The 15420-nt window shown below is 35.7% G+C and overlaps 2 protein-coding genes across 3 annotated transcripts; one reads left to right on the top strand and one right to left on the bottom strand.

The window, feature by feature from the left end:
- The first annotated feature begins 562 nt into the window (after positions 1-562).
- LOC109012663 (tetraspanin-18-like) lies at positions 563-6358 on the top strand. The gene is made up of 6 exons (XM_018994415.2): positions 563-1109; positions 1832-1931; positions 2191-2271; positions 2392-2496; positions 3942-4145; positions 6031-6358. The coding sequence occupies exons 1-6, from the start codon at positions 796-798 to the stop codon at positions 6082-6084; spliced, it is 858 nt and encodes a 285-aa protein (XP_018849960.1). The 5' UTR covers positions 563-795; the 3' UTR covers positions 6085-6358.
- A 2944-nt stretch (positions 6359-9302) lies between these two features.
- Positions 9303-15142, bottom strand: LOC109012664. 2 transcript variants are annotated; one of them, XM_018994416.2, is made up of 6 exons: positions 14865-15142; positions 13522-13669; positions 12978-13057; positions 10979-12838; positions 10295-10442; positions 9303-10188 (listed from the first exon to the last, which is right to left on the bottom strand). In XM_018994416.2, exons 2-6 carry the CDS (start codon positions 13658-13660, stop codon positions 9473-9475), a joined length of 2943 nt encoding a protein of 980 aa, XP_018849961.1. In that variant the 5' UTR covers positions 13661-13669; positions 14865-15142; the 3' UTR covers positions 9303-9472. The 2 variants fall into 2 exon arrangements, with proteins under 2 accessions (XP_018849961.1, XP_018849963.1); XM_018994418.2 differs by lacking the exon at positions 14865-15142 and adding an exon at positions 14088-14189.
- Positions 15143-15420: the final 278 nt, after the last annotated feature.

Below are 15420 nucleotides of genomic sequence, written 5' to 3'. Positions count from 1 at the left end.
CTACACCTTACATATTCATTTAGGTCTCATTTGTATTCGTAACTCATCTCAACCCACCTCATCTCATCATTACAACTTTCTTAAATTTCTACATAAAATATAATAAACAATTCAACTTTTTCAAATTTCAAAACAATTTTCCTAAATTTTTACATAAAATATAATAAATAATTTAACTTTTATTCTACTATTCGTAAATCATCTCAACTCATCTTTAAATTCAAATAACTTCTCAAAGGCATGTCATTTTATATTTTTATCATATTTTACTTATAAACATGTCTGAAATTATTTTCATTACATGGATAAAAAAGTAAAATGATATATTTTCAAATAGATGTACAAGAATGTGAGGTTTATATTTAAAATTTTTCAATATGCAATCATATCAATTTATATATTTATTTTTACGACGGTAACACTCTTAAAATTTTTTCAATTCACATAAGAAACTATTGATTATTATATTCTCAATTAAAGAGAAAAAACAATCTTTTCATCTTTCCAATGAACTTACATTTTACAATTTGTTGATAAAGCAAAGGTGTTTTATGTGAAGTTAATCATTTTGATAGAAAGTGTAGAACGTAAATTCGTCCCAAAAAGTTTGTTTCCCTCACGCAAAATAGAATCAAATAAGAGGCACGAAAATACTGAACGACAAAAGCAATACACACACACGATCTCATCTCTCTCTCTCTGTGAATTCTCTCATTTGTGATTGTGTTAGGTTTTTCAATTTCGACACCCATTTTGCCTCTGACTTCTAAAAAGTTTCAACCCCAATTGTTGCAAATGCGACCCAATTGTTGCCACATTTCCTTTGCTTTCGTCCTCAAGTTCCTGAATTTTCTTCAGGCTTTCGTTGGGGTTTCAATCGTAGTATACTCCGTATGGATGCTCAACCAGTGGAGCCACCACGTTCCCATTTCTCCACCACCTTCAGCTCCATCCCCAGCTTCTTCTCTCTCCCTTTTCGTGGATTCTGAATCAGCTTGGGTATCCAACCCGATCACCAGAGTCAATCTTGCGGCCGATATCGTTTCCGGGTTCGATGGCGGTTCTGGGTTGGAGCTCGATGTGAATTCCTTTCAGCTTCCCGCTCCTTGGTACTAAAATTTGCAAATTTATTCAGTATGTTCTATTTGTATGGGAATTCAAATAGATAATGGGTATTAAATGAAGTTCGTACGGATGTTTTGAATTTAATGCTGTAATTATTATCTATATTTTCATCTTAATGTAAGTGGGTCAAATTATTCTTGGTTATAATTGAAGTTCGAAATCAGGACATTAGTTTAGTTGATTTAAATAACAGTATTTTTGCTTTCATTTTTAACTTTCGATGTGAATGCTTGCTATGGTAGATAATTCTGGTCTTGTTTGTTCGAGTGGAGTTTGGGTTGTTGTGTTTTCCCGTGGGGCCGGAAAATTCTTCATTAAATTATGGGTGATGGCGTGCTGTGCTGGGGTTTTGTTGGGTTTTCTCTTCAGAGGAATTGATTTGATGGGAGCCCGTAATTGATGTTGTGGAGTTTAGCCATTCACTTCCATAGCTAGTTAGTATCGACTGCGAGTTTGCGATTCAATGGTTCCCCGCCCACACAACATTAGCCATTCACTTCCATAGCTAGTTAGTATCGACTGCGAGTTTGCGATTCAATGGTTCCCCGCCCCCCCCCCCCCCCCCCCCATTTTTTCTCTTTCTTTTTCTTTCAATTGGAATCAGAGCTTGCAATCTACTTTTGATCGATGGTGTACCCATGCTTCTCTTGCATCGAGAGTTTGGGACTCCCACGACTATTAATTTGGTGCTTCTTTTCGATGGCAGGTTCATCTACTCTTTCATGGGAGTGGGCATTATCTTGTGTTGCATTACTCTCATAGGTTGCATTGCTGCCGAAGTAATTCATGGCTGCTGCCTATGTTTTGTATCCTTTGCAGAATCACATATGAAGTTCTATCTTTATGATGTTTTCCAGCATATGTTACTTATAAAAAAAAAAGATGTTTTCCAGCATATGTTGATTAAGGAATCAATCTCCTTGTCTCCATGTTCTGAACTAAACTCTTTCTGAGCTTTGAACTTGTGTCGGTCCCACGGAATGCATTTAAGCGCTTAACTTTTTTTTTTTTTTTGCTTCTAATTCTATTTCTTTCGACTTTTCCTTAACCTTGTGAAAATCTTAGTATACTTTCCTCATTACTGTATTCATACTAATAGAGGCGGCTCTGGTGGCATTCATTGCAATTGATCGTAATTGGGAAAAGGTAATTTTAAAATATGATAATGATGTTTTGTATACTTCCTGTGTACATGGGCTTTGCCTAGTTGCATTCATCCTGCATGATTATTCTAAATAATAAAAAATATGTTTACTACCTCTACAGGATCTTCCAATTGATCCGACTGGTGAACTTGAGAGCCTTGTATCTTTCATTGAAGACAATATTGACATCTGTAAATGGGTTGGTATAGCTGTCGTTGTCATTCAGGTATGTTATTATACTCATTGTAAGGATGAAATTCATCAACACGTCTTTAATTGCTTGAAACAGATTGAAAAGTCCCCGATGAACTAGGAAGTTGTTAACTTATCAACATAATTTTATGGTCATAAGGAGAATCTTGTATAGTTTGATGGTATATGTATCAGAATGCTGGAATTCTTCCTCAACATGTTTATGTTTTGTGAAACTTTCCATTGAACTATGAAATTACTACTTATCAATATAATTTGATGGTCCTATGGACTTAGAGCCCTTGTTAAAAATTTAAGGAGTTCCATGGTAAGAATTTTACTCTTCATATAGATATTTTAACAGATCAAATTTTAGTTGAAGTTTCAAATGAATTCACACTTCATACATGAATTTAGAGGAATGAGAGAGTTGTCTATTTCTTGAAGAGCATGAGAATCATAGGGTGTGTTTGGTTAAGAGAAATATTGAGATGCTTGAGCATTTTTGAGAATTTTTTTATCTGTATTTTTTATTGGGTTTTGTGAAAGTAGAAAGGAAACTTTGAATATTTTTTTTAAATATGTTCTGTATTGGGGTTTCTGAAGGTGGTGGATAGGTAGAGTTGAAAAGTTGTTTGAATATAACAGTTTTAGGGAAGTTTTGGTTTTGGTTTTTGTAAAAGTTATTTTGGTTTCTTGTGTTTTTTACTTTTCATTAAAAAGTAGGCAAATGATTTGATGAAGAGTTATAAATATAATTTTTTTTGAGATTGGAAAATGTTTGGATTGAAGTTGAAAAATATTTTGAAAATTTTGAAAAAAGATTCTAACCAAATATGGCCATAATCTTATGGTATGCAAAAAGATTTGGAAGCTAGATTGAGAGATCCTGTTCTTGAAAATGCTTGTTTGTTTTGATTACTTTATTTAAGGGAGAAAATTTCTTGCTGCTGTTACCTGAAAGCTACATAAGCAATACTAAAATGGATGGCTGTGACGGACCTTCACAAAACTTGCAATTCCATTCTCTTGCATGAGTTTTCCTTACATGTTTATGACAAAAAGTTATCCATTAATATCTAGGCTCCGTTTGGATAGTGAAAGTATTTTATCTCATCTCATCTCATCACTACAACTTTTCTAAATTCTCAGACAAAATATAATAAACAATTCAACTTTTAAAAATCTCAAAACAATAATAATATTAAAAAATAATATTCGAGGAATATTTTATTCAACTTTCAACTTTCATCTAAAAGCATCTCATCTTATCTCACTATCCAAATCGCACTTCAATTATTTTTGTTTCTTTAAGAAAGTTGTGTGTTCATCAAAGGTTTTTGCTCACCAAGTTCCTTTGTATTAGAATAACCTCAAGAGATGAGTTCATAAAGCCAAGCCAATTGTGACATATGGCAGCTGGGTTCCTTTGCTTGGATCTTTTATTTCCTAACATAATTATTTTTTGGACAATTTCAGGCATTATCTCTTCTACTCTCAATAATTCTGCGAGCCATGCTTTCTACTCGGAGACCTGACTTTGATAGTGAGGAAGGCTATGATGGTAGGAGTAGAACTTGGGAACCACTGCTAAATCCACAATCAACCCAACCATCTGTGTCAACCAAGGGTGATGGTAGAGGGACTCACTCTGACATCTGGAGCTCACGGATAAGGGAGAAGGTATCTTTTTTTAGCCAGGCAAAACTTGGGTGTTATTTGCTCGTTTGTTTAAATGTGGATGTCCATTTTATGACAGGTTAAGCATAGGTTCCATTTTTATTTTTGACCAAGTAAATGAAGTATAAGTTCCAATTATTAGAGGAAGATGAATGTTAAATCAAGCATACATATGAAATGGAGTCCTCTGCTAGATCAAGTGTTAGTTTACAATATTTATCAGTGTGATACCTCATATGATAAAAATAAATATAGGTGGTATATGAGATCTTACATTGTTTAGGAATGAGAAGTTCTTACTTTTTATAAGGTTCCAATAGGTCTCCAATTGTATCATTGACTAGCCTTTTTGGAGTATACGCCATGTGGTTTAGGCCTTCCATTAGGGCATTACAAATGTTATTAGAGCCCATCCCAACCAGAAATATGAGACTTGAGCCGTGCCACCTACAATGGACTGGCCCAACGAGGTCGTCGGGAATTTAAGGGGGTAGGTTGTAATACCTTATATGATAAGGATAAGGGTGGGTGGTGTATGAGATCCCACATTGTTTGGGAAAAATAAGTTATTGCTCTTTATAAGATTCCAATGAGGCTCCAATTGTATTATTGACTAGTCCTTTTGGAGTATAGGCCATGTAGTTTGGGCCTTCCATTTGGGCGTTACAACCAGTGGACAGGGATCCTTGAAGTATGAATTTCAGCAACTGGATCTTTATAATTATTTATTTGTTATAAGCAGTATTTTATTAAAAGATTGGGTGCAACCCTAGCACACTAGGAGTGTACATAGGAAGATTGCCTAGTTAAGTAAGGAAATGGAAGGAAGAATTTAAAAAATCTACAAAGGAAGGATTGACAGTGTTTCAATGGGGTTTAATTGTATTATTAACTAGTCTTTTTGGAGTATAGGTCATGTGGTTTGGACCTGGAACGTTACAATCAGTGGACAGAGATCCTTGAAGTATGAATTTCTGTAACTGGATCTTTATAATTATTTATTTGTTATAAGCAGTATTTTATTAAAACATTGGGTGTAACCCAAGTACACTGGGAGTGTACATAGGAAGATTTGCCAGTATTCCTCCCTTTAAGTCACAATACGTTTTAACTGTCACAGGCTTCCTGCAATTTACACCCAACTCGTCCAATTCAAAAAATTAACTAGTAAACAGTCCTAATGGCACGGTTATCCCAAAGTATATAAAGTCGAAAGGTTTTATAAAAAACTGGTCCAATTTGTTTGCGATTTGCAGATGAACATGTCTTATTGCGAGTTATACTTGCACAGCATTGACCAAACTGAGATCTTACATTATGTTTTAACAGTAATTCCCGTTTTTAGTAACTTTCTTCTTGCAAGTCCAATTGTGGTATTGATTAATGATTCCCTTCATAGTTGGGAACGGTTTTTCTCTTTTTCCTTTTTAATTAATCTTTAGGGTTATATTTGTGAGATAAACATAGAAAAACACAAATACAGGATTGGGTTCTCTAAATTGTTTCGAATATACATTCATTGTTCAACGCCTTGGATTTGGTTTCTTCTCCTGGCTGACAATATACTAGATGAGGAAGCATGATGAGCTTCATATTCATGTCAGAATAATTACTAGAGATTTTATGCAAATATGTTTAATTATTGACAAGTATCTTATAATTAAAAAAAAGAAAAAGAGAATTGTGACGAGTATCTTGAGAGTGACTTTGCATAAGATGCATTAATTATCTGTATAGCTGGTAAGAATTAAGTTTCTAAACGCAAACATTTTAAACTGCACGACTATATTTGTCAAGTATACAAATTTTGTTATTATTCGTTCCATCTGGAGCCTCTCTTGTGATTGCAAGCACAGGTTATCATACCCATTTATATTTTCTTCTGCAGTATGGACTGAACGCAAATCAGAACACATCAGTGAGCTCAAACTCAAGGCAGTGAAGGCCGCAGAATGTTTCCATCTCACATTTCAGAAAAAGGCCGGTAGAATGCCCGCTCCATGTCAATACCAGAGCGTTTGTTATACATAATTGCTTTGTAGATTTTTTGCCGTTTGCCTTTCTTGAAGAGTGAGTGCGTGCGTGCGTGTGTGATGTATATACTCATTTAAGGGCGTGTGTGGTAACTTATTATTGTGTGCGTGGAAGTCCTTGCAAGTTTTATACTCTTTGTTTGTTAAAGGAAAAAGGTGGTTGTTTTGGTTAATGCGGTGTTTTCATGATCTTTTGCAAGTATTCTGTCATTGGTTGCAATGTATACATTATAAACCATGTTTTATTGGTTTACTGAAAGAAGAAAGATGAGTTAACACTTGACAAAACAAAGAAAGGTGATTGTTGAAGATCCAGAGAGATCTAAATTGCTTAGATTTTCTTTTGCTTCCTTCAGCTGTTCACGATATCTATCATGTTCGTTGGTTCTGAAAGCACAAATGCTGACAGTCACGAGATGTCTTGCTGCCCGTGCTTTTAATTTAACAACTATTTCCTTGGCTTGGTAGAGGGAAATTCAGCTCTAATTTCCAGCCACAAAGGCTTGCTTTAGCCATATGCAATTTTCTTCTTGCCCCAAGAGTTGTCCCCACCTCTTGGTACTCTTGTCCCTCGCGGGAATCTATTCTCTATTGGCATCATTTTTCCAGTGCATATATTCTGAAAACTTCAGAGACTTCTGTTTCTGTCTTTTTTGCGGCTTCTCTATCATACAACTTCTGTCCAAGTGTGAATTTCTTTGAAGAACTACTTGGTTTGTAATCATGTTTCTGAATATGAAGTACCAACTGTTCAAGCTTGACTCTATGCGTTTAGAGCATTAGCAGTGGATTCAATAAAGTTTGATCAAAATTTGGCTAGAGAATTCATTTTTATAAATTTAACTAGTTATTTTTTAACATCAAATAACAGACTTTTCAAATCTATCACTATTCTATTAAAATATTGATTTAGACATTTTTATTTATTTTAATTCTAATTGTAATTTGAATATTTATTTGTTATTAAAAGGTATACATTAATTTTTTAACGTTCATATTATTCTTAACGGATATAATTTTCCAACGGTCTTTTATATTTTTTTTTTATTTTATAATAGTCATATTCTTTCAACTGATATGATTTTTCAACGGTCATATTTTTCAACTCATTATTCTCAACTCTTGGCATAAAGCACATCAATTGAAGCTGTTATTCATTCGTCTTTCTCTTCTTGCATGGGAGTAAGATGAATTTTTCTTTATCTTTTCTTCTTGTGAGGGAGGAACAGTAGGCAGCGAGCTCCCGCGCAAGAAGAGAATTATTTATAGTGAAAATAAATTTGGCCAATGAATAAATCTTGGGCTAAAATTACTGTTCATTTGTTAAGTCAATTATGGTATATTTTTGTACAACCTAACTAAATTTTGGCTAAAATTTAGCTAAGTTGAGTTCACTAATAGTGCTCTTACGGATGAAAGAAATGGGGAATGAAAGAAACAAAAAATATATACAAGGTATGAATTATGGTGGGATTGACTATAAGAACCGAAGTCATAGGGCATGGTTTCATTAAACTGTACTGATTTGTAAAGAGTGCAAGAAATATAAAGCATTGTAAGGATTGAAGAGTAGCTGTTTTCATCATTGCATGTTTCTTTTCCTGTGTCTTGAAACACACACAAACGGAGACCCTAAAAATCTGTCCCTTTCATTTTTCAAACTAACTTCCCTCACTGTCTACCTATTCTATGAAGTAAAATTATACTCATCATCCTCACATTACACACTATACATAATTTTTTATTTTTATTATTATTTTTTCTTACTAAATATATGGTGTATGGATAATTAATTAGTAGAAAAATTCAATTAGTTAAAGAAGAATAAAATAAAACAAAATTAAAATTAAAATAAATATATTATATGAAGATGATGAATAGTAAAGCTCGCTCAATGAATTTAACTTATCATTTTGTTCTTTTCTTTTTTCTTGTTTTTACTTTTCTATGCAGAATCTAATACTTCGATCTCAAAGTGCATATATACAGCTGGGATTGACAGTCACGGGATCTCTCTCTCAACTGTGCCTAGATAGTCGATAGTGGGTACCAAAATTTGGCTGGGAGTGTAGTCGTCTCAACTAGGAATTATCTTCTTTTACTACTCGAGAAGTGCAAATCTTTTGTTTTTTCTCCCCTTCTGATCAAAGTTCTTCTTTACCTCATTTTTCAATTATATATTGTAAACTTCTCGATTTGGTCATCAAAAAAGTAAAATTCTATACTCAATCGATAGATATTTGATTATAATTTATATTCATACATACTGAAATTAATGTGATTACCTATTTTGGTCTTTTCTTGCTTCATCATACCTTCTCTAATCTTTCAATAGGTCCTTCATGTCTGGCAATGCCTGTGCCCAAACAATACAAAGGCATGATAGCTATACACGTTTCGAGTTTTGTGTATTAAAACCATACTACCAACTAAGGTATCCGCAATAAATTCCTTTAATTGGTTAGTAGGGTCAATCAGCACAAGTGTTCATGCTCTGCTGCAATGAAGCATTAAATCTGCTGCAGCATATATTAACAAGGCAAAAACTCTATGTACAGTCATTTTTATCTATTATTTACGTACTTTATTAATATAAATAATTGTTTTGACCAATCAAATTAGTAGAGTGTTCAAGGAGTACGTAAAAGTAACTATATATAGCAGAACTCGTTCTTTCAAACAGTGTTTGCTCCATTGAAGCATCTAGGCTCAAACCAAACGTAGCAATTAAAATTTCCATCCAGGGTACTACATTTTTGGGAGATGTTGGATGATGTCAATTTTGGTTACCATGCAGACCAGCTGTGTTTGATGTTACCAACTCCCAGTAAAGTAGTCGAAGCCAACAAAACATGACCAATATTATAATCAGCGTGAGAAATCATAATTTTTCCTCATCAATTATTGAAGGGTAGTGGGTTAAAGTTAGGTTTTTTAGGGTTGTTCCTCAAACCCTCTCACACGGAGAATAAATACCTTAGACTAAGGTTGTCGGCCATGTTACTCAACAAACAAGCTCTGAAAATTGGGTTGTCAATCGCCATAAGGCTACTGTAAAAGACAGGAAGATCTGACAGTAAAGAGAGTCAAGTAGCTCATAGATTTTTACATGGTTAAAATCTGGAAATCAAAATAAACAAATTATCAAATAAATACTAGTTAAAATATTTGCAATTTCCAAACAGATTAGGTGAGTAGGACAATCATCGCTGAGAATCAAATAGACAAAACATGAGTTACAATTTAAATACATATTTAAAAAGAAAAAGAAAAAAGAAAAAAGAATGCAAAGCCTCTTCACAGCCTACCTGTCAAATCCACCACAGCCTCTGCCACAAGCTCTTCCAGCAACTTCACCTCTATTTCCTTCCCAAAATTATCTATTTCCAATCTGAAAAGCTCATCCCAACCTTTCCCCACAACCTCCTTTCTCACAAGCCTCTCCACCACCAGGCTGTCATTGTCTCCACCATCCGCCAAAACACATCTCCCCTCACTAGAAATCCATTCCTGCATATGGGTCCACACCCAGTCCACCAGCATGGTTGATACACCCTCAAAGTGCCTGTTGTTGTCCCCGTTACATTGCCTGCCCATTGGGCACTTTTCTGATTCATAACCTGTAATTTCCATTAGTGTGGCATTGACACAATCAAATACAAGCTTCCAATTTGATCTATGTTGCCTCCGCTTAGCTTCAGGCAGTAAATCCTTTTCATGAAAGGTGGCAACTTTGTCTCTTAAAGATAGGTCCAATGGGCTATCAAGCGAGTGCCATCTCGCAAAAAATGTCTGTGATTGCACCTCGCCATCAAGACCAGCCACTGATAGTAGCGTTTGCACAAGGGCAAGCCAATCGTGTTCTTCCACCTCAGTGCCCAGGGAAACTGAAGGCTTTATCGTATAATGGGTGGCAGTTTCTGCACATGACTCATCCCAGGACAGAGTCCGAGCAATTGATTCTATAGGTGGAGATTTATCAATCAAATTAGGCTTGATTGGTAATTGTCTTCCTGTTTAAATTAAAGAAATTCAAAGATATTAATGAATGAGGTCATACAGACAAAAGTTTTCCCAACATACACAGAGAGAGAGAGAGGGGTGGGGGGGAGTATATACCCTGAAGGTCTGGCTTCATATTGCCATGTGCATCTTCATATGTGTTTTCATCGTCAAATGGTAGTTCCAAAACTGAAATTGGACTCGGTCGATCCTGATTCTCACTGACATTCCCAGGCATTACAGGTTTGGTTATTGACAACGCTGCCTACAAATAGTAAAGAGAGCTCTTGCTAAATGATATAATCACACAATTTGAGTGTTGGAAACAAATATAATTTAGGGAAGCCACTGACACGGTGCTAATCTAACTCAATTCAGTCAATTATTCTCTTGGGACAGGCCAAAGCCCCATCCCTTACTCAAAGCAAGATTGCTTACTTGGGTTGACCAATAGAATGCTGGAACAACGTACTAGCCAATATCATTGACAAGTACATATTTAGACGATAAATAGCAAGGGTACTCCCGGTTTGAGTTTTGTCATTTATCTGTTTCTTTGTGCCAAAAAGTATGTCAGATACATATCAAACAAGGGCATGGATGAACATACAAAAGAGTATCTCTATAGCAGTATGTTGGAATTTTGTTTAGAAAGGCTAGCCAAGTTTAAAAATCTGGACAAAGGTTACAAAGCAATTACTTCAAGAAACTATCTTGGGGGCTTGGTGTTAAGTAACTACAGCTAAATGTGAAGTATGATTAAAAAAGCATGAACAACAAAGAAAAAAAATGGTACACTACCTCACAAATTGTTGCGCCTTGTTTTTGACCCATGATGGTCTCTGGAGAAGTTTTGCTTGACGATCCATGTATTGCAGAACAAAGGCCACTTTCATTAGCACATTGAGAAGTGGCATCGCTAGTCACTCCAAGAGAGTGTAATGGATACCCAGGTGCTTCAGAGCCAGCAGATTGAGATTCATCTTTAGAGCGAGATACTGCAGGTTTATCTTTACTTGATTTCTTATTCCTAGAGAAAAATAAACTCGAAACTTTCCCCTTGATTGATGATTTCATGCTCTTTGCCTTTACTAACTCCTTAGGAACATGCGTTTTTCCAGCCTCAGATTCAGAAACTTCAACATTGAGCCCGGTACCATACACAGTTGAAGATACTGGTACAGATTTTGACCTCAACAGATTTTTAGGGGAATCAACCAAATCTTTTTCTTTATTTAAATTATTACTTAAGCATGAAACTGATTCCACTAACTCTTGTTCCTTACTAATATTCCCATCCTCAGATCTTGCCAACTTCTTTGTATCAGAAAGAGCAAGCATCTCACCCAAAGTACTAGAGCTTCTCCGAGCTTGTCTTTGATCTTGAAAAATTCCATTTGATGCCATCATGGCCCATCTTTCAGACAGCCGCTTCTTTGCTTCTCTACACACTGATGACTCTGGAGAGCATGACGCACGGCTGAAGGAGGAAGAAGAATAAGGGCTACCAAACCTATTGATGTAATCCCATGAATGCCTAGGAGATGGTGACATGACTTCCGAATCACTCATGTTTCCCACAGCATACTCATTCTCTGATTTGTTAAACGAACTCTCATCACCAGTATAGCCATTGGAAAAGACACAAGAAACTAAAGTCTCATCCCTTTGATGACCGATCAGATTTTCACGCATCTGCCTGGTGATCTCCTTTGCCACTTCCCTTGATTCTAGGGCCTCGTCATCTTCAACTTCCTCATAATCTTCAGAATGTACTACTCTAGGTGACAAGGAAGGTGAAGAAACAACAGCCTTGATGTCCTGAGGCTCAACAGGGCTAGGCTTCAGTACCACTATTCGAGTTGGTTGACCAGGATATTCATCAACTTTCTGATCGGTGGACATAGGATAATATCCAAGGTCATTTTTGTTCCACAAAACCGCTTGGCCCGGCATCTTTATTTGCTTATCGCTCTTCTTCCCTGATCCAACAAATTTGTCACTATCAACCATCTTTGAAGGTCTAAGAACAGTGATACGCTTTGTCTCAGAAGGTGGAGGAATAGACCTCAGATCTTTCAGATGTTGAGAAAATAAGTAATTTGGCTCTTGCAGAAATTTAAGAAATAAGTCTTTGTTGGAACTTAAAACTTCCAAAGCATCCTGAAATTCCTTAGACTGGCGAAGTTTCTCATCTGTTGCCAGGCGTTTTGCTTCCGTGAACTTCTGACGAACAAGAGCCATATTTTTTTCATTAGTCTTTCCACTACGCCTTTCTTTCTGAGGCGATCTATCCCTTGCATAATTTCTCGTTTCAGATTGCTGCCAGATTGCATAAACATCTTTATATTCATTATGTTCTGGACACTGATAAATTTCACATAGCATTCCCTTATCAGAGAAGCCATCTTCTTCCTGCCAAGATCCCAATGTTATCCCCGAATGGCTTAAACTACGTCTTGAATTACCTTTTGCATGGTTTCTTTGAGCAGCTGAATCGGGCTGCGGGTGGGGGAGGGTGTCAAGCCCCATCAACTTTGCAACAACATTAGGTGGGTTGTGCTTAGACTCCCCTTCTTTCAACATTTCTTGGTCTATAAGCATCTTTATCGGTGTTCCATTTGCCTTATTGCTCGAAGTTCTCCTTAAATCAGGCACAGTCTGAACATTCCACAAATATGTAACACAAATCAGAATATTGGAGCTTATTATGGTTTGGACATGAATAACAGAGAGACCTCCATAGAAATTTTTCCTCAATTGTCTATAATTGATTACAGGATAACATCATGAAACTTACCAGTTTATCCTCTATCTGATCTCCAATAGGAGGACTCCAGGTTCTTGCCACATCTGATCTGCTCCTTGAGAGTGAAGAACCTGAAACCAATCACGTCTATTTCAACAATGGCTAAAAATAGTTCTGAAACCAACTATAATGGACAAGAAATCAATCAAAGAATTGGTGGAATAGAATGACATCAAAATAAGTGAATAGAACTTGGGGAAATAAAACCGAGTGCCCAATTAAAAACCCAATATGCCAACACCTTGTCAAGAATTTGCAGAGTAACTATAAACAATGTAAGCATTAGCATGAAAAAAGGGCTTTTTGAAATTTTGTAAATGCCAAGGTATTTTGATTGTTGCCACAACATTTCTCCACTGAGGGTTTTCTAATGATATTATGAGATACCGTTCTCTCTTTTATTTTATTTTTTTAAGTATCAACAAATCAATATATATGGTTGAAAAAAATTTATTTTTTGAACACAAACCACAAAATGTATGAATACAAAGAATTAAAATAAATAAATGAGGAAAAATATGAGAAAGAAATCCACCATCACGATGAGGTTTATCTGTTAGCAGCCTGTTTCCAGCAATGCCTGAACTCAAATCAAAAAGGTTCACCATTCTTCCGAGACATCCTGGAAACTGTTTCTCAGTAGTGTGAAATTTCCTGTTTTGAATCCCATTCATTTTAAACACCTGTAATGAAATTTTGTCAGAAATCTAATCCCATATAACATCCCTCCGTCTATAATCAAATATAAAATGAACTACTAGAGAAATGCTCGTAAACAGTAATGCTGCAAATATACGTTTTTTTTTTGTTGGACAAAACACAAGAATAAAAAGAAACAGGGAAAATTGACAACAAAGAGAGGAAATGCTAGATTCAAGCTACAAAGCAAAAAGAAAGGTGTAACCAGTACATTCAACACAAAGAGGTGAACTTATTAATTCCTAGATGGTGTATAGAAAATTACACAAACAGAATAAATATATAAATTCATACATATTTCTGCACAAGTAAAGGAAAAACAAGAAGCTTATAATTACAATCACACAAAACCTTGCATAAGCATAAAAGATTCTCATACTTCCTTACAAAAAAAAAACAAACCTTCAGAGCTTCATGTTTTAAGCTCAATCCAGCTGGTAATGTTATTCACAAGAGCATGAACAAGAAGGGTCAAAGCTAGGAGCTCAAGTGAATATACAAATCTGGAGAGAGAGGGAGAGAGAGGGAGGGGGAGAGAGAGAGATTTGTTCAAACACTGGCAATGGCCTTGATTTAAGTGAATTGATGTGATATTCACATGAAATATCACATCAATTCATGCGTCATTATATTCCCTGATCAAACTCAAAAGTAGGTTAATTAAAATATTCCTTCAATATATTTTTTTCCCAAAAAAGGAACTCACTTTTTAGTTGGGTTTTGGTTAGGCGACGCTGATCAAAGCTTAAACAAAAACCCTTGCATAAATCCAATAGATACCCACTTGGTAAAATAATCGTTACAGGCTCAAAATGCCCAAATTTCATACAACAAAACAAAACCCAGAGCAGAAATGAACCAAACCCATGCATATTCACACTCTAACCAGATAATTAAAACAATTTTCGTAGATCCCAAAAGATGAGGCAAATGGGTTAAAAGCAGAAAGGAACAAAAAGCAGAATTTTGATTACATACAAAAGCTGAACAAAGAAAAGCAAGCCAACAAGGAGAGAGAATTAGATTCGGTTTGAAGATGCATGAAAAAGAATGTGCAACCAAACACTCACACTGAAGAGCAAAAATTCATACACGGAGAAAATAAAATTAAAAATAAAAAACTCCGACACAAACTGAAGCACTTTCACAGAGAGAGAGAGAGAGAGATGAGGTTGGAACCTAGAGTGGCCTGAAAATGGCATCCCGGTGAGAATGTGCGCCGGACATAGGGTGGGATATTATGTGGCACGGGGCGATCGGCCACTCTCTGAACGTGAACGCCAGCGTGAGCAAGTGTGCGGAGAGGGAGAGAGAAATGTGAGGTGGTTTTGATGGTATTTTGTGGACTGTGGTATATGGTGGTAGGCCGTAGAACGAGATTGGCTGTATCTGTATGGATCTCCCACCGAGTATACGTTCTGGTCTCTTCACAGCAAAGACAACATAGATTGGCTGTATCGGTATGGATCTCCCACCGATTATAGGGAAATGCTTTTCCCACATAAGGTGGCCACCGATTGAATTTTTTTATTTTTCTTTTTTTTTTTTACTTAATTGTTAGGTAAGGATTTTAAAATGGATTTCTGATTTTTATTTATTTTTTAAATATTTAATGAATTTTAAAAAATGTTTAAAAAAAAAAAAAATTTCTTTTACCTATTCGGTAGCTATTTCGATGGCTTTCAGTAGCATCGTCCTTATATACACACATTCACTTTTTAGAAGAAAGTAAATA

This window comes from Juglans regia, chromosome 1 (assembly GCF_001411555.2).
Source record: "Juglans regia cultivar Chandler chromosome 1, Walnut 2.0, whole genome shotgun sequence".
NCBI classification, from domain to species: Eukaryota; Viridiplantae; Streptophyta; class Magnoliopsida; order Fagales; family Juglandaceae; genus Juglans; species Juglans regia.
This window is presented reverse-complemented; position numbering and strand designations above follow the sequence as displayed.